We start from the raw sequence: 18,618 nt of genomic DNA on the forward strand, positions 1-18,618 counted from the left end.
GACCTGTGATAACTCACTCACATTCATTACAACTCTATGGTGCAGGTAATATCATCACCATCCCTGTTTGCAGATGGGGAAACTGAGGCTCAAAAATGCTCCGTGACCCGTCTAAGGTCATGCAGCTAGATGGTGGCAGAAGCGGGATGCCAGTCCAGGGTGCTGGCTACCACATCCTCAGTTCCTCTTACTTCCTTGAGCCAGACCCTCTGGCACCCTCCCTGGCTTCACCAGACACGTCGAACCATCGCCAAGTCTGTCCACCCCCTTCCTAATCTCTTTCAATCACGTCATCCATTCCCTCAGCTCCTGATGTGAACCCCCAATTTCTCTCCAGTTGGTCTGCCCACTGCAGTCAGTGGGACCCATTCCAGTGCCCCGGGGGCAGGCCCCAAGTAACCACTGTTCTGCTCAAAGCTATTTGGAGTTGAAGTCAAAAGCTTCTCTACTTTCAGCCCCCAAAGAAAATAAGAAGATGAGATACTGGATATAAAAGGTTTTCAGCTTCTCAGGATACTTTATAATAACAAAGGCACAATTTTTATTCTTTGCAATCCCTCCTATAAAAATCTTAAGCTTTAGAACGGAAACCAATGGCAAAACAATTTTCGCATAAACAGTTGTCTGCAGTCTCAGGCTAGCTCATGTGCTCATGGAGGCTGCAGACCGGCCTCTCTGGTGTCCAGCTGGCAAACGACGGCTTTTGCCTGGCTCTTTTTGTGTGCCTGTGTTCTCTCAGGCCAGCTGTTCTTAACGGGAATCGCAGATGTGAGTCCCAAGTGTCTCCATTTTCCTTTTCTCTTTCTGCTTTTAATAAGGTAAGCCATGCAGATGGACTGGAAACAAGGGCATCATTTTAGCTTGGGGTAATTCTGAAAGCAGCAGTCTTTCTTCCAGCCTCTTATCTAAAGTTGTTTTGAAAACGTGCCCACAACGTTCCACTGACCGTGAACGCCGAGGAACTGCTCCCTCGTTCCGAGCAGTGGGGGAATTCCACACTTCCTGTGTTTCTAACATGCACTTGTCAAGGGTTTCCTTCCTCAGGACGGTCACCTGCTCTGGGGCTCCCAGGGCTGTGCGGGGGGCTTGGGTGACCACGTGGTTTGGAAGGGCTCGGGGATTATCCAATGAACAGAAAACATTCCCCAGGCAAGTTCTTGGATGATACTGCAACAGTACGAGGAATGGGCACTTGCGAGTTGCCTTGAGATCTGGGACACTACTGCTGCTCCTTCACCATGGCAGGTGTGAAGCCAGGTGTGTCTCACCCCACGCCCCTTTTGTACATGAGGTCGCCGAGGCGGACAGAGAAGTCAGGAATGCGTGCCCCCCTCCACCAGCACGGGGATGTGTGGAACCTGGAGGCATCCCTGGGTCGGTCTGATTCCCCCAGGCCCATGCCATCGCCCAGGCAGCAAGCTGCCGCGTTGCCATGGAGACAAGATGCCTATTCCACAGCATCTCCTACCCCTGGCCTGTGTCCTTTCCTATCACCTTTCATTCTAATAGGAAGAAAGGCTTTAAAAGCCGTCACTGTCTGTCTTGTCCTCCAGAGCGTGAATCTCTCTCTCTCTGACCTTCCTCGGTGGCGAGCCTGTTCAGGGGATGCCCGGGGACCTTGTTCAGTCCTGAGCAGAGAAGGAGGGTGCAGAAACCCGGGCCCTGCCAGGCCACACGCCTCTCCTACCAGGAAGAATGGAAAGACCTGAGACTCTTTTCCTTGGGGAAAAGAAGACTCCAGGGAGCAAGTGAACTGTTTTCAAATAGATGAATGGCTGTCCTGGGGAGGAAAGCGGTTTTTATCATTTTGGGTCCAGTATATACAATGAGGGCTTCCTGGAAGCTCAGATGGTAAAGAATCTACGTGCAACGTGGGAGACCTGGGTTGGACCCCTGGGTCGGGAAGATCCCCTAGAGAAGGAAATGACAACCCACTCCAATATTCTTGCCTGGAGAATCCCATGGACAGAAGAACCCAGTAGGCTACAATCCATGGGGTCACAAGAGTCGGACACGACTGAGTGACTGAACAACAGCACTGTGGAACAAAATCCATTCTCTCATTTTCTGTTCATAAAACATCGACACAGGAGCTCTCATGTGCCGGGCACTGTGCTGGGTGCTGGGGCCCCTGACTTCAAGGAGTCCACTGGTGGGAGGGGACGGTGAGGTGGGGCTGGGAGGGTGGGCCAAGGAAAATGGGTGTCAGCAAGGACCACCTCCGACAGAAAGAGGGAGAAGGGGATGAGGGCGGCAAGCAGATGTGGACGGTGCCAATGAGGGCTAAAGCAGACAGGATCTGCAAGGGTGTCTAGAAGGCCCAGAGCCTGGAGGAGGGCATGCGTCTGCCACACCAGGGGCAGGAACCGGAGTGAAGGGCGGGGCTGTGCCCACGTGGGCTGCTCAGGTCATTCTGGAAGGTGTCAGAAAGGCCTTGGCCTTGCCACGGAGCTTGCTTTTATCCTGGAAGCTGTTTGGAGTCTATAAGGGACTCGAATCGTGACCTTCGATCCTGGTGTGTTACCGACAAATCCCTCTGGTGGAGTGAGACGCATGACCAGCTGGCGGCTGTCTCCCAGGAAACCTCCCAGAGGTTGTGCTGGGAAGTGAGGCTGGAGGCAGGGAGAAGGTTAGGAGGCTTTTGGAGGAGAAGAGGTGAGGGCTTGAGCAAAGGAGTGGCAGGAGGGCAGGAAATGGGTATGAAGGGCGTTTAGATCTGCCAGACCTGATGGATAGCAAGGACATCCAACCAGTTACCCTGAAGGAAATCAGCCCTGAATGCTCATTGCAAGGACTGATGCTGAAGCTGAAGCTCCAATACTCTGGCCACCTGATTCGAAGAGCCGACTCCCTGGAAAAGACCCTGATGCTGGGAAAGACTGAGGGCAGGAGGAGAAGGGGGTGACAGAGGACGGGATGGTTGGAGGGCATCACTGACTCAATGGACATGAGTTTGTGCAAACTCCAGGAAACGGTGAAGGACAGGGCAGCCTGGTGTGCTGCGGTCCACGGGGTTGAAAAGAGTTGGACACGACTGGGTGACTAAACAACGGCAGCGAGACCTGGTGATGGCTGGGTGAGGGATGAGGAAGCAGGGAGTTTCCAGTGCCGGGAGGCCTGGAGGCCAGGAGGACGAGGGCCCAGGAATCCAAACAGGGGACCAGATGAGGGATGAAAGATGAAGTCTGTTTAGGCCACGGGAGCCAGAGGGCAGCTGGACCTCCAGGCAGGAGGACTGGTGGGTCTAGGGGGCGGGCAGGAGGGAGGTGGGGCTGCAAAGGGCTCTGAGGCTGCAGTGGGGCTGTGGGAATGGGTGAGGGATGTGGGGAGAGCTGGGGAGGCCAGCCTGGGGCCGGGGAGTGGGGTCTCTGCAGCGGGGAGACACTGATGGAGGGGAGAAGGAAGGGGAGCCTGGGGGGATCAAAGGGGCATAGAAGAGGGAGTGGTCTCAGAGCCCAGGGAAGGGCAGCAGGGAGCTGGTGACAGCAGGCAGTGCTGGCCTGAGAGTCTGGCAACCAGGAGGTCACGGGTGGTGTGGAGGGGACGGAAGCCACGTGACAGGCAGCTGAGGAATGCATGGGACAGAGACAGGAAACGTGGGTAGGGCAGAGCTTGCAGATGGCACTGGGTGGGGAGGTAAAGCCCAGAAGAGGATGACCTTGATGAGGAGACACCCTTCCTGCTGCTGTATAGCCACTGGGAGTGGGGAGGACCACGGTGGGTGCAGGCAGGGTGCCCGCCAGTCAGGACACGTCTACAGTGGCATCGCCTTGAACACACGCGCCCTGCAAATTCCGTCCTTTTTGGCCATGCAAAAGGAGTATTGGCAAAACTTCAGAACATACAGACACGCCTCCTCTGCCCCCTTTGCTGAGAACCACTCGCCAGTCCTCTCCTATCTTCACAGACCTTTCGCGACATTGATACTTGCAAACACGAGATGGCTCTTCACACACTGCTTTATATTCCTGTTCACGCTGCATGCAGTTTATTTCTCCAACAGCCTTTTACTAAGAAGCTCCATCACTTATGGATCTAGTCCCTGTTTTTCGAATATCTGGATGGTTTTCTGCCTTCTCGCTAAACCAAACAGGGCTTAAGATGGGCCTTTTGGGTCCATGAAGCTGCTAGGTCAAAGGACCTGCCTGCCGGCTCGTCACACTTGCACCCGTGTGGTCCCCCTGCCCTCCTCGAGGCCCTCTGTTCACACTCTCCTCCAGCCACAAATTTTTTTCACACTCTTCTCAACAAAGTATTAACAATAAAAAAACCTCTTTGCAAATTTGTTAATGAAAAATGGTATCCTTTGCTCTTTTAATTTTCATTTAGTAATGGAAAGGCGTCGTATAAATTACCCACAGATAGTTGGAGGTCATGGGCAATTAAATGTAATTAATCCACAAAGGAACTTTTCGGAAGTTACCGGGGCTAGTTTATTTCCATTGCCAGTAGAGGGCTCTGCAGTCCTACCGAATTATCAACTCCGGACTAAAGATACATTTCACCCAACATGCGCTTTTTCAAGTTCTGGAAAGGTCTAGCCAACAGTCTCTTTCCCATCCATGTGAATTTGATGGATTTGATCTTCTGTATTCTCCAAAGAAATGCTGTCAAACATCCACCATCAGGATGAATTTCTCTTGGGTTGGGATATAATGGCTTAATGATGAAAACCAGTTTGTGTTTGAATTGAACTACTAATTAGATCTGCCCAAATGACCCTTGGAAGCTGTGGAAGTTCTTTCTGAAAGGGTGCTATTCTGCTTGCCACAGAGAACCCCAGGAAAACCCAGGTCTGTTTTTCAGGGGTTGTATCTTTACCAAACTGAAAAGGACAGTCCATCCAGCTAGGCAACCATCCGCCCGCCCTTCCATCCATCCATCCAAGCCACAGAGATTTGCTGAGCATCTGCAGTGGGAAGCAGGGAGGGCTGGGAAACACGGTCCCTGCCTGCAGAAGAAGTGGCCTCCTGTGTCTGAATGGGGGCTGTGGGCAGCCGGCAGTGGCCAGGCAGGAGCTGCCCAGCTGGGGAAGATCTGGGACAGGGGAGATTGGCAGAGGGTAGGGGGGGCGGGGAAGGCTCACTTTCCCGAACTATAGTCACTTGGATTCTGCTTCCATATTTAATATGTGAAGATGGCTTGTTCTCTATTTCCATTATTTAAAGATGATGATTTGTAAAATTCCTATTTCCCTGTATTATCTTTCATGTAATTGTAGAGGTTACTGGGTTGGCCAAAGGGTTTGTTCTGATTTTCTCGTTACGCCGGAGGAAAAACCTCAATGAACCTTTTGGCCAACCCAATACTCCACGTCCTTACTGGGTGTGAGCTGGGATAAACTGTGAATGTCAATTACAGGAAGAACAGAGGTGGATTAAACAGTCCAGAGCTGGGCGGGGCTGCCCTGTGACGGGAAGGAAGGTCAACGGAGGCAGAGGAGAGGACCAGAAGGGAGCTGGGGATGGAGGCACAGCGGATGGGCTGTGGCAGGTGGCATGGGGAAGCAGGTCAGTGCTGGTGGCAGGAGCCCACCGATACCACTGCTGGATTCGGAGGAGGCTGCTGTCTGGAGGGCGCCAGGCTTACAAGACCATCCAGACTATCTTCTGGAACCCCTTCCTCCTGGTTCACTCCCAGCTACACCAGAAATAACGGGTTCACGCCCATCTGCCTGACCTTGTGCCAACTCTGAGAAGCGCAGGCGTTAACACCTGGGCGCAAGGCCACACTCACCTTCCCCAGGCACCGTTTAGCCGCATTTAGGGCACCGCCTACTTGAAGGGTTTTCAAGTTGGCTAAAAATCCTTTAGCGCCTGTGACATTGTCCCTGCTCACCCCTACTGCCCACCACAGAGCAAGAGCAGATGCGGACCGCGCTTCGCAGCCCTCAGCCGATCCTGTGCCCCTCGTGGTGCCTGGGGGCATCCTCATGGCAGGAGGCACCCTGGGGCATCTGCGGTTGGGACCCGCCCTCCCCTCAGAGCCGCCCATCCTCCCTGGGGCAGTGGGACGCTCTCACTGCCACTGAGAACTAAAACTGCTCTAAAACAGAAAGTCTGTGGTTAAAAAAAAAGAGGTTTTGATGACTTTCAGTTCAGTTCAGTTCAGTCACTCAGTCGTGTCTGACTCTGCGACCTCATGGACCACAGCACACCAGGCCTCCCTGTCTATCACAACTCCCGGGGCTTGCTCAAACTCGTGTCCATAGAGTCGGTGATGCCATCCAACCATCTCATCCTCTGTGGTCCCCTTCTCCTCCTGCCTTCAATCTTTCCCAGCATCAGGGTCTTTTCCATTGAGTCAGCTCTTCACATCAGGTGGCCAAAGTATTGGAGTTTCAGCTTTAGCATCAGTCCTTCCACTGAATATTCAGGACTGATTTCCTTGGGGATGGACTGGCTGGATCTCCTTGATGCCTTTGCTCAACCTGAAGCCCTCTCTGTGGTCCCGCAGGAGGGCCCCGCTTCCTGACAGCAGCTGCTCAGGCCTCATGGGCACCTGGCCCCCTCCTCCCACCCTGGTACCTCTATTTCCACACCTGATGCTCCACCAGAGCAGCTATCTCCTGTTTCTCTCTTCTCCTCTCCTCTCCTCCTTCACTGAACCCCTGCCATCCCCATTTGACCAGCTCTGTTTCGGGGTGGGGGGTCAGGTGTAGGTCTTTGCTCTGTCCTTACTGAATTTTGTAAAGGCAGGGCTAACATACTTGTTCTGTTTATTATACATCTGTTTCATTTTTAAAATCATCCACGAATATCCACGATGTCTTTGGGTTATTAACCAGGAGCAGAGGTCTCCGTGAACTACAGAGATATAACTGGCGGGGCTCCCCTTCTCCTGCCTCCTGGGCCAGCTGTTTACACCAGCACATCTGGGTGAGATCCCTTGGCCGGCTGCCACGGGCTGCTGGCTGGGAGCCCAGCAAGGAGCCCTGGTGGGAGGTGCTCAGGAGCCCTGGTGGGAGGTGCTCAGGTACAAGGGTGCTCGGCTCCCTTGGGTCCAGATTCGCAGGCCAGTGCAGGCCAGGTGGCCTTGACCCTGGCCTGGTGGCTGCCTTAGCCCTGCTCTCTGAAGCCTCCCTCTGAGTCCAGCCCTCGGTGGGTGAGGTCTCCAACAGAGGAGGAAGAGGAGGAAGCAAGGACCCCAGGGAGGGGGACCGTCTTTCCCAGACCTTAGGAGAGAGGATGTTCTGCTCTGGGCTGCCCTCCGGGGTGCCCTGGCCTCTCCTTGGCTTTCTCCCAGGCTGTCTGGAGGGTCAGGGAAGGGGGAATCCAGAAGACATGGAGACAGCAGGACTGCCAACAGGATGCTAAAGTCTCTAGTTTCTTCACCTTCTCAGGCTGAAATGTCCCAAGCTGATACTCTAGCCCAAGAATGGCCTTTGCGGTGGCTCAAGGGCACAGATCTCACAGGGCTGGGGACTACCCAGGCTTCACTCCCCCAGAGGCCAGCTGGGGACCAGGTGACGGCTTCTGAGTCATACCTGGGCTTAAATCCAGTTGCCAGCCCCATAGTTCTTTTGTGCATGCGTGATAAGTCGCTTCAGTCGTGTCTGACTCTTTGCGATCTCATGGGCTGTAGCCCATCAGGCTTCTCTGTCCATGAGGATTCTACAGGCAAGAACACTGGAGTGGGTTGCCATGCCCTTCTCCAGGGGATCTTCCTGACCCAGGGACTGAAGCTGCATCTCCTATGTCTCCTGCACTGGCAGGCAGGTTCTCGATCACTAGCACCACCTTAGCGCCAACTAAGAGAAGCCTTAATTCTCTTGTACTTTTGGTCAAATTAAGCACTGTGTGCCTCAGTTTTCTGGTCTGTAAAATGGGCACATTAATTCTTGCCTCACCAGGAGTTGGGGCAATCAAAAGGGAAAGTGAATAGAAAACTCCTGGGTATGTGCTGAACTCCTGGCCAGACAACTCAAGTCCTCCTTGAGCCTTCATCCTCTGATCAACCATCACAAAACAGCAGAGGAGGCTGGCACCTTGCCTTGATAGCTTTTGTCCAAAACATATCTATTAAATATGAATCACTTATCCCCTTGGGCTGCAGCTACTGAAGCCTGTGCTCTAGAGCCGATGCTTCACAAAAAGAGAAGCCGCTTTAATGAGAAGCCAGGGTACCGCACCTAGAGAAAAGCCCCCATTTACTGCAACTAGAGAAAGCCCACACTCAGAAATGAAGACCCCATGCAGCCAAAAATAATAAACAAAAAATCATTTATCCCACAGTTCTTAACCATTAGATGCACTTCTAATACGTCCTAACTAAACAGATGTATCGGAAAAGGAAATGGCAACCCACTCCAGTATTCTTGCCTGGAGAATCCCATGGACAGAGGAGCCTAGCAGGCTATATAGTCCAGGGGGTTACAAGAGTCAGACACGACTTAGCGACTAAACCACCACCACCAAACAGATGTATATTCCTTCCCCCATCTAGCCTTACTGGAAGACAGAATTTTAAGTGACAATTGTTTACTTGTACTGTACACACATGTGTGGAAGGAACACACTGGATTCATTGTGTGTAGACTAAAGGAACCGTTCCATAATAATGAGAACAGAATAGAATGTTTTGTCAAATTATTTTCAATTTTTTTGTAGAAAATTTGAATTTGTGCTTGGAAAATAAATCAGAGACTCGTTTCACCAGCGTGTTTCCACAAGCACAGGGTTTTGTGGGAGAGGTAAACGCCTCCAGGCAGAAGCGATGTTTTCTAAGAGTTGCGTTCTTAGCGCTGCAGAGAGGAACTCAGCCACAGAAATTCTTTAAGAGAAGACGTGATGAATGACCAGGCCCTTCTGTTATTTCACCTACTCGAGCAAATGCCTCAGATCCGAATTTTGCTGCCCTCAGGCCCACGTAACATGCCCACGTGTGGGGCTCTCCGCACTTCTCCGATTAATTAAAAGCAGGTACCTCTTTGCAATGCAGATAGCTGCTCTGCAGTCCTGCCAGGGCACTGTGGCTCAGTGCCCGTGATTTTTAATTGAATGACTCCCACTCCCGAGACCTCTGGGCCTTCCATTAATCACTTACATATGCAGTAAAGGTGAAGCGTAATGAGGTGTGTGTCAGGCCCTTCGACGCGGAGTACACAGGCTGTATCCACATCTTGATGATCTGACATCCAGCATTTTGTGCCCCACGGAATGCCCATTTGCAATGATTCAAATTAATGCCAAGACAGCTTGTCTGATATCAAGACAAACTTCTCAGCAGCAGGAGCAAATAAAACAACCATGCCCTTGGCTTTGCCCTAGAGTCTGAACGACAGAGCCCTTTGGTGGGTGGAGAAGAGAGGCTTAATTCAGAAGCTGAATAATGCGGTGTTAGGCCTGGAGCCTCTGCACCCAGACTGATCAGGCTCATGCCATGGCACTGCAGCCTGGAAAACTACTTAGATGCTGTGTACCTCAGTTTCTTAAATCAGCGAAATGGGTGTTATGATACTGCCCACCTCCTAAGGTTACTGTGAGGAGTGACTGAGTTAACACAGAGAGGGGTAAGGTCTGTGATGCCCAGATGCTCACGAAATGCCAATGTTTTTACACTTATGTGCTTCTGTTGGTTACTTGACAATGTCAACAAAATCCGGCATTTAGAATGAGTTCCCTGGGGTGTTCTTCTGGGCAGAGGATGAGTTTTACCTTTCCTCTGAAGAACTCAGTGCTTTGAGCTTGGTGATTAAGTACACAGAGGCCACAAGTGAAGCTGCTGGGCTTCATATTCCAGCTCACCTCCAAGTTCTTGGTTAACCTTGCATGCGTGCATGGGGGAAGATTCCAAGAAGCTCAGTGGAAAGCAACAGCTGGAAAAGTAAAACAACTGAGCACATACCTTAGCTTCTGCCAAGTTAAAGGAACTTGGTAAACAGCTCAAGATTCCCACTGAAACCTCAAAGTAAAGACAAGCTTCCAGGCCTAAGAGCAAAATCAAAATAGAGCCTCACTAATGAAATGGAAAACAACTTCTGCAAGTTCAAGCTCATCAGCCAGTAATTTAACTGCCTGTTAGAACTAAGCCTAGCATGCTTCAGGGTGTCAACAACATATTATCCACAATGTCTAATCTACAATAAAAACTTATTAATCGTACAATGAAACAGGCCTCCCTGATGGCTCAATGGGTAAAGAATTCACCTGCAGTGCAAGAGACATAGGAGATGCGGGTTCACTCCCTGGGTTGGAAAGATTCCCTGGAGGAAATGGCAACTCATTCCAGTATTCTTGCCTGAAATATCCCGTGGACAGAAGAGCCTGGCGGGCTACAATCCGTGGGGTCGCAGAGTCAGACATGGTCGCAAAGAGCATGACCATGATACAATATGAAGAAAAAGAAACATGTGACACATAGTCAGGAAAAAAGCAGTCAAACAGAAACAAACCCCAAGATGTCCTGACTCAAGCAGTGTAGGGTCCACGTGGCTGGGAGGAGAAATCCCGCTGCCATCACTTCCTCCTTTGTGTCTATTAGAGAAGACAGCTGCTCACGTGTAACCATCTCCCTTAAAAGCAGGGGCAGAGCTAACACCTAGCTCCATGTACTGGATAATACCTATTACGGGTATGTCTTGATGGAGTCAAAGCTGCTTACCCAGCATTCCAGCAACCAAACGTGAACTGAACAGCCGGACAACCTTGAAGAACTCAACCAAATGAAAATGAAATCCTGTCCAGTTTTAATACTAGATATAAATATGTGGGGCTTCCCTGGTGGTCGAGTGGCTAAGACACTGCATTCCCAATGCAGGGGGGCCTGGGTTCAACCCCTGCTGGGGGAGCTAGATCCCACGCGCAGAGGTGAAGAGTCTGTCTAAGATCCCAGGGCAGGGTTGCGTAGCATCTTCTAGGACCCTGCTACCTGACACTGGGCTGTTGTTCAGTCACTAAGTCCTGTCTGACTCTTTGCCACCCCATGGACTGCAGCACACCAGGCTTCCCTGTCCGTCACTATCTCCTAGAGTGTGCTGAGATTCATGTCGACTGAATCTGTGATGCTACGTAACTGAATATCTGCACTACTCTGGTCAGCTTAGATTGCTGCGGGTTCCTCCTTATATTGGATATGAGGAGCTGACTGCAAGTCACAAGCCACGTGAGAAAGAATACCCCCAAATGCAAATATCTGATGCCGTTATTGGAGGGAGGTGGGCTGAAAAAAGATTTAATTTTTAAGGAGACGTGAGCACTGCAGGAGGGAAGATGTGAGCATTCCCATGACAGAGGAGGCTGATCAGAACGGCACAGTAGGGTGCTTACCAAGAGAGAAGCTGTGTCTGGCTGTTGGATGCTCAGCGAGATAGCAATAATAAAGTAATTACTGGAGGATGCAAAGGGGATGTTTAAGAGGGACGTGCATATCAGTTAAGGACAGGGTCCGTGCTAGGTGACTTAAGGAAACTGTTGTTGTCATTCTGTCGCTAAGTCATGTCTGGCTCTTTGTGACCCCGTGAACTGCAGCCTGCCAGGCTTTCCAGCCCACCACCATGGTGGACAAACTCGTGTTCATTGAGGTGGTGATGCCATCTAACCACCTCACCTTGCAGCATTTGGAAATGTAATATGAAAGGAGGAGGAGACCTGGAGACCGGGAAACATGACAAATACCTTGAAGACCACATGCAGCATCATCTGGAGGCCACTCTTGCCTGGGTATTTCCCAGTAATGTTGGCGGCAGACAAGTTGAAGAGGTTGGCTCCTGTTTCGGTACAGATGGCATGGACCAGCATCTTCTTCCCCACCCCAGACGGTCCGGCCAACAGCAGGGACTTCACCAAAGGGGCTTTCTCATGCACGGCTGCAGAGCCTAAAAAAAGGCAGAAGCAGAGGCTCTAAGATCCTGCCAAAAAAACAAGTGGTTCTTAGGTCAGGCTCCCGAAAGGCCGTGACTCCGCGGCGTGACCCCAGTCTCGACAATAGTGATCGATGTGTTGAAAGCATTCTCACCAGGGGCGCGCCTCCTGTCTCAGCCGGCTCGGTGACACCTTTGATTTGTACGTCAAGGTGGAACTGTCGGGTCTCCTTGGGTGTCCAATACATCACTTCCCTCTCACCCTCACCCCAGCATTCTCCCTAAACTTGTAATTGTAAAGAACATTCTTGCGATAACTCAGCTCCGGCATTCTGTGGGGAGGGGGCAGGGGAATCTCTGTTTGTCAGCAACAGCACTGCACCCTTTGAAGGCTTGGGAAGATGAACGTGAAGCAGACAGGAAGATATAGGAGGAAAGGGGGGAAACGGAGGTCCAGCTGGTGGTAGCCTGGGCTTTAAAAACTTTTTATTTTACATTGCGGTACAGTCGATAAACAACGCTGGGTTGGCTTCAGGTTCAGTTACACATACATGCGCATCTATTCTTTTTCAACTTCTCTTCTCCTTTAGGTGAGGACAGAGTACTGAGCAGAGGTCCCTGTATTATGCAGGAAGTCTGTGTTGGTTTCTCCTGCCCTGGGGTCTGGCCTGTCACTGGGGGCGGAGTGAACACGACCCTTGATAATGAAATGACGCGACTCATCGGGTCACTCGGAGGTCTCTGGCTTTTGCTCTCCACCACACTGTCCATCTCCTTTGAGTCCAGACTCAGGTTTGACCTCTCCCATCATTCTGAACATGATCAGAGCACACGTTGGCACTAACTAGTTAAGAGAGTGGATGGAATGAAATCCTGTAGAGCGCTGCGGTCAGAACATCCGTTGTCACACTCGTCTGCTTTGGGTCCACTGCTGGGCTCTCCTGGGTCAGCTGGAAATATATCAATATTCGGAGTACGACTGTGCTTCTCTTTCTTTGCGTGTGATCGACAAGACACAGGGAATCGATCTGCGTCATCAGAAAGAAGGTTTATGGTTACACAAAAGCCTGGAAAGTAGTTTTGAGCATGTTCTCTCTAAAGTGAAATAACCCGGGCACGCTTCATCTGCGGTTGGCGAGGGTGACGATACCATGTTACGATGAAGCAGACCCGATTCCATGATGGCAGAGAGAGGCCGTCCAGACAAAGGATCTCTCACCCTGGCAGTGGCGCCCTGAACAGTCAGGCTGACACACACACTTCCTTTTGTGACCAGATGCTATTATAGACATATGGTATTTAGACAGAGCCCTCGCAATCTGCCACAGGAGCGAGTTTCTCTGACTTGCTGGTAGGTTGAAAACCCGCGAACAGGTCACGGGAGCAAAGGCCCCGCTGGGTCTGTGGCTTGGGTTGGGCAGACCCCCACGAGGACTCCAGGTTTCTCAGTGACAAAAGGAGGGTCCGGGCAGGATGCGTCCTGGGCACACTTCTTCCTGGGACCCTCAAGGTGGCCTGGAGATGACGCCCCTCACCTGTTGATGATGCAGATCCACCACAGCCTGATTGGTGAGGCGTGCCCTGAAAATCCTGTCACCTCTCGGTGTTCTTGGCTCTCTACTGCCTTCCATCACGCTGTGATGGAGGTTTAGGGCACATCTGTTTATTTACGTGGATCCTGTAAGCGTTGTATATTGATTTTATTGGCCCCAAATATGCAGATCCCCAAGGATTATGTATTTGTTTATGCTACATATGCATCTTATTTGTGTTGACCCCAGGGCTTCCCTTGTGGCTCAGCTGGTAAAGAGTCTGCCTGCAATGAGGGAGACCTGGGTTCAATCCCTGGGTCAGGAAGATCCCCTGGAGAAGGGAAAGGCTCCCCACTCCAGTATTCTGGCCTGGAGAATTCCATGCACTGTGTAGTCCATGGGGTTGCAAAGAGTCAGACATGACTGAGCAACTTTCACTTTCTTTGGAGAAGGAAATGGCAACCCAGTCCAGGACCTTGCCTGGAAAATCCCATGGACAGAGGAGCCTGGTAGGTTACAGTCCATGGGGTCGCAAAGAGTCGGACACGACTGAGCGACTTGCACTGCATCTGTGACCCCTAATTCCACGTACTACTTCTGACGTGAAGTTGAAAGAAGAATGAGCTATTTCTTGCCAATAGGTTTAGGTTCTTTTTAAGTTGTTCATTGATTCATTTTTGGCTGTGCTGGGTCTTTACCGCTGCGCGAGCGGCTTTCTCAAGTGGTGATGAGCTGGGACTCCTCTCTCGTGGTGTGAGGGCTTCCCGTGGCGGCGGCTTCTCCTGCTGTGCAGCATGGGTCCTAGGGCCCGCAGGCTTCGGTAATTGCTGCACCTGAGCTCAGGAGTGGCGGCTCCGAGGCTCTGGAGCTCAGGCTCAATAGCTGTGGTGCACGGGCTTAGTGCCTCCGATCTTCCCGGATCAGGGATGGAACCTGCGTCCCCTGCATTGGCAGGCAGATTCTCCCTGGAATCAGCAGGCAAGTCCTGAACTTTAAGTTCGTATTTAAGTCAAAGTGGAGGGACTTCCCTGGCGGTCTAGGAGCTCAGTCTCCTTGTTCCCACTGCAGGGGGACGGGGTTTCATCCCTGGTGGGGGAACTAAGATCCCACATGCCATGTATTGCAGCAAAAAAAAAAAAAAAAGTGGAATAAGATAAGAAGTGTCCAAACTATTCCCATCTCACTTTAAAGCAAATTAAACAAACAAAATGTGATTTATAGTTCAGGATGGTCATCAGAGCACGGCCTGGCCGGGGTACCTGCCCCTGCCCCTGCCCCAGTGACTCAGGTCACACACAGACCAAAGTCATGAGAACACATACAAAAGTGAAGGAGGGCAGCAGGTACTTCTTATGGCAAGCCCAGACTTTCCTGCAGACTCTGGTCTGTTTGAACAATCGTGACTGACCCTCAGTGGAAGCTGGTGGAATCTTGATTCTTTCCATCTATGAAATACAGCTCTGCTGAAGGGCTGGCTCTGCTAAGGACCTGGTGACAGAGCCTGTGCATAAAAGGCAAGCTTAACCTCAGGCTGAGCTTACTTTGAGTGGCAGGGGCTTGCTTTGTCTATGATTTCTCCAGAGTTTGGCCATCAGGAATTTCAGCCTAGAAGGTTCAGCAGCCCGGACATGAAAGCCACTTAAATGTCCATCGGCAGAGGACTGGGTAGAGAAGATGTGGACACACACAATGGAATACTACTCAGCCACAAAAGGAACGAAACTGGGCCACCTGCAGAGACGTGGATGGACCCGGAGAGAGTTACACAGGGTGAAGTACGTCGGAAGGAGAAAAACAAATACTGTATATTAACTCACAGCTTCCCTGGTGGCTCAGACTGTAAAGTGTCTGTCTGCAATGCAGGAGAGCTGGGTTTTATTCCTGGGTTGGGAAGATCCCCTGGACAAGGGAATGGAAACCCACTCTAGTACTCTTGCCTGGAGAATCCCATGGACGGAGGAGCCTGGTAGGCTACAGTCCATGGGGCTGCAAAGAGTCAGACACAACTGAGCAACTTCACTTTCACTTTTAACTCATGTATGTGGAATCTAGAAAAATGGTATAGATGATCTTATTTGCAAAGCAGAAATAGAGACACAGATGTGGAGAACAAATGTATGGATATTAAGGGGGAAAGACGGGGGAGACTGGGACTCACATATACACTGCTAGTACCATGTGTGAAATAGATAAGTCATGACAACATTCTGTATAGCATACGGTACAGGGAACTCTACTTAAGGGACTGTGGTGACCTGAAAGAATCCAAAAGGGGAGGGGATGTACCTGTGTGTATGGCTGATTCACTTCGCTGTACAGTAGAAACACAACCCTGTGAAGCCACTGTACTCCAATAAAAAGAAAAGAATGCTAAGAAGACACTCAAATGAGCTGCAGCTGTGCTTCCCAGGCAGTACCTTCCCGGGTGCTCCGGGTGCCTCAGTCCAGCGCAGCGACCCTTAATCACAGTTCTCGGTAGGAAGGGTTAAGCTGCAGTGCACCTTGACGACAACCAGGAAGACACGAGCAGACACCCCTGCTTCTAGCACAGGCACAGCGGGCAGGAGGAGCCCTTACCTAGTGGCAGGATCGCGTACAGGGTGATGAGCTGTCGGACATCCAGGAGGGAAGGCATGGGTTCTATGGACACCTGGCGAAGGCTCGTCCCCAGGTAGCTGTACTCACCTGGGGAGAAAAGAAACAGAGGGTGAATGAACTGGGAACTATGCCCGTCTGAGCCACGTAGTTTAGTCGTTTGCAGAATTAACAAGTGAAGACTCTTGAGAATCCCTTGGACTGCGAGGAGATCCAACCAGTCCATCCTAAAGGAAATCAACCCTGAATATTCACTGGAAGGACTGACGCTGAAGCTCCAATACTTTGGCCACCTGATGTGAAGAGCCAACTCACTGGAAAAGACCCTGGTGCTGGGAAAATTCAAAGGCAAAAGGAGACGGGGGCAGCAGAGGATGAGATGGTTGGATGGCATCACCAACTCAATGGACATGAACCTGAGCAAACTCTCGGAGATAGTGGAGGACAGAGGAGTCTGGCATGCTACAGTCCGTCAGGTCACAAAGAGCTGGACATGACTTAGCAACTGAACAACAAAAATCAACAGAGAATACAAATTTAATATTTCTGAGCAAATATAATTGTATTATGGAAGAGTCATCATGGAGAACTTTTTAGGTAAAGGCTTGAAGAAAAACTTCCAGCCACAGAAACATTTCTATATTCACTACAGTAACTGGGAATTATGTTGAGTATGACTAACCTCCTAGTATTTTAAAAAATAACCTTTGAATGTTATGTATGTGAAGAGCAAGTGCTATAATGAAGAACATATAAAGTAAATTAAAACACAACAGGTTTGGTTTAATTTCTATTCCAAGAGATTATGTCTAACATTTGCACAAACTTTAAAAATAACTTATTTAAAATGGATGTGAAATTTGTATTGGAGGTGTGTAAATCTGAACCTGAAATGCAATCATTTGAAAGGAAGGATCTGAGTCTAATTTAGGATAAACAGAAATATCTCCTTTTGAGGGTGATATTCATTAACATTTTTATCATTTTTAAAGGATTACCAAAGGAATAATATCGAAATAAATCTTTACAGGTTTAATTAGAAGGCTTCAAAGAGCTTAATTGTAACTAGTCATAAATCTGAAGTGTTATTTTCCAACTAATTTAGATAAGGTCACCAGGAAAATTAGTTTGGCTGTCTCCATTTGTCATGAGGATGGACTTTTACATGCTCACTTGATTCTCTCTTGATCTGTACCTGAATCTGAAGAAAAAATATTTCATAAATGAATCACAATTTCTTGATTTTTTTTCTTTTCATAACACTTGGGATCTTGCAGAGCACAATGTTATATATATACACAAATACCTTTATGTGTGTATGAAAACACTAAAAGAACATTAATACATTCATGTGCCTATGAAGTCCTGAAAATATTGAGGGCTTTAAAGCATTTTCAAGTGCTAAGAAAATGAGAGTTAAAAACTAGATGACGATCGCGGTTTTGTTGTGAATGACAGCCTTTCAAAGCCTCCACACGAAACGAGTCCTTGGCAAGGACAGTGGTCTTGGTGAAGGAGATGAGTGATACTGAAAGCTCGCCTTCCGGCTTCTGAGCCCCCGCGCTCTGAAACGAGCAGGCGTTAAACGGAAGAGGGGTTAATTTCACCTTCACTGCAGCAGGAAGGCTCCTGCAGCCATGGTTCAATCCAGCACGTCTTGCTGTAAACATGGCCTTGGGGGATGTCAAAGTGACCCCCTTTTCCTGCTTAAGGAAATCAAAGCTAATACCCAGGCGTGCCCTGTTTTATAGAGCCCCAGCAGATTTGCAATGGCACTCCACTCCAGTACTCTTGCCTGGAGAATCCCATGGACAGAGGAGCCTAGTGGGCTGCAGTCCATGGGGTCGCTAAGAGTCAGACACGACTTCACTTTCACTTTTCACTTTCACGAACTGGAGAAGGAAATGGCAACCCACTCCAGTGTTCTTGCTTGGATAATCCCAGGGACTGGAGAGCCTGGTGGGCTGCCGTCTATGGGGTCGCACAGAGTCGGACTTAGCAGCAGCAGATTTTATTTAGACAAATGAAGTTGAACTGGTGGGTGCTGGTTCCAAGGCAGGGAAGATGATGAGACTCATTCCGAAAGCGGGTTACTACGTTTTGCTATTTCCCAGCTTGGAAGCTGTCATCAACTTTTCCCGTGGACTCACTCAGTACTTAGCGACTTCAGGATTCCTTGCAGACACGAGGTCTTCCATGAGGGAGGGAAGATGGAAATAGTGGATGAAAAGGCACTGGAGATAGAAAGCATGAAAAAGGGCAAGGAAGCCGAGGACAATAGCAGAGAGAGGAACAGGAACGTGTCCTCTTAAAATCCGTATGTGGAAGCCCCGACTCCCAGTATCTCAGAATGTGATCTTCTTTGGAAATAGGGTCGTTGCAGAGGAAACAAACTCAGCTGAGGTTCTTAGTGTGGTTGTTGTTACTTGCTAAGTTGTGTTCGACTCTTTGGTGACCCCCTGGACTGTAGCCCATCAGGCTCCTCTGTTCATGGGGTTTTCCAGGCAAGCATATTGGAGTGGGTTGCCATTGCCTTCTCCAGGGGATCTTCTCAACCCCGGGATCGAACCTGTGTCTTCTGCATTGGCTGGCACATTCTTTATCACTCAGCCACTGTGAAAGCCCCACACACAGGGTATAGAAAGCCTAAAATCTCCCTTTAGCCTTAGCTCTAAGAAACATTTAAAATGT

At 50.0% G+C, this 18,618-nt stretch overlaps 1 protein-coding gene across 3 annotated transcripts in view; it reads right to left on the bottom strand.

The window, feature by feature from the left end:
• Nucleotides 1-18,618, bottom strand: part of IQCA1 (IQ motif containing with AAA domain 1) — a 187,133-nt gene that overhangs the window by 26,282 nt on the left and 142,233 nt on the right. For all 3 annotated transcript variants that reach the window (XM_005902521.2, XM_070368542.1, XM_070368543.1), the window contains exons 14-15: nt 15,910-16,017; nt 11,616-11,815 (exon numbers count right to left, since the gene is read on the bottom strand). In XM_005902521.2, coding sequence (XP_005902583.2) covers nt 11,616-11,815; nt 15,910-16,017 — 308 coding nt within the window. The remainder of the gene's footprint in view (nt 1-11,615; nt 11,816-15,909; nt 16,018-18,618) is intronic.

This window comes from Bos mutus, chromosome 3 (genome assembly GCF_027580195.1).
Source record: "Bos mutus isolate GX-2022 chromosome 3, NWIPB_WYAK_1.1, whole genome shotgun sequence".
Lineage (NCBI taxonomy): Eukaryota > Metazoa > Chordata > Mammalia > Artiodactyla > Bovidae > Bos > Bos mutus.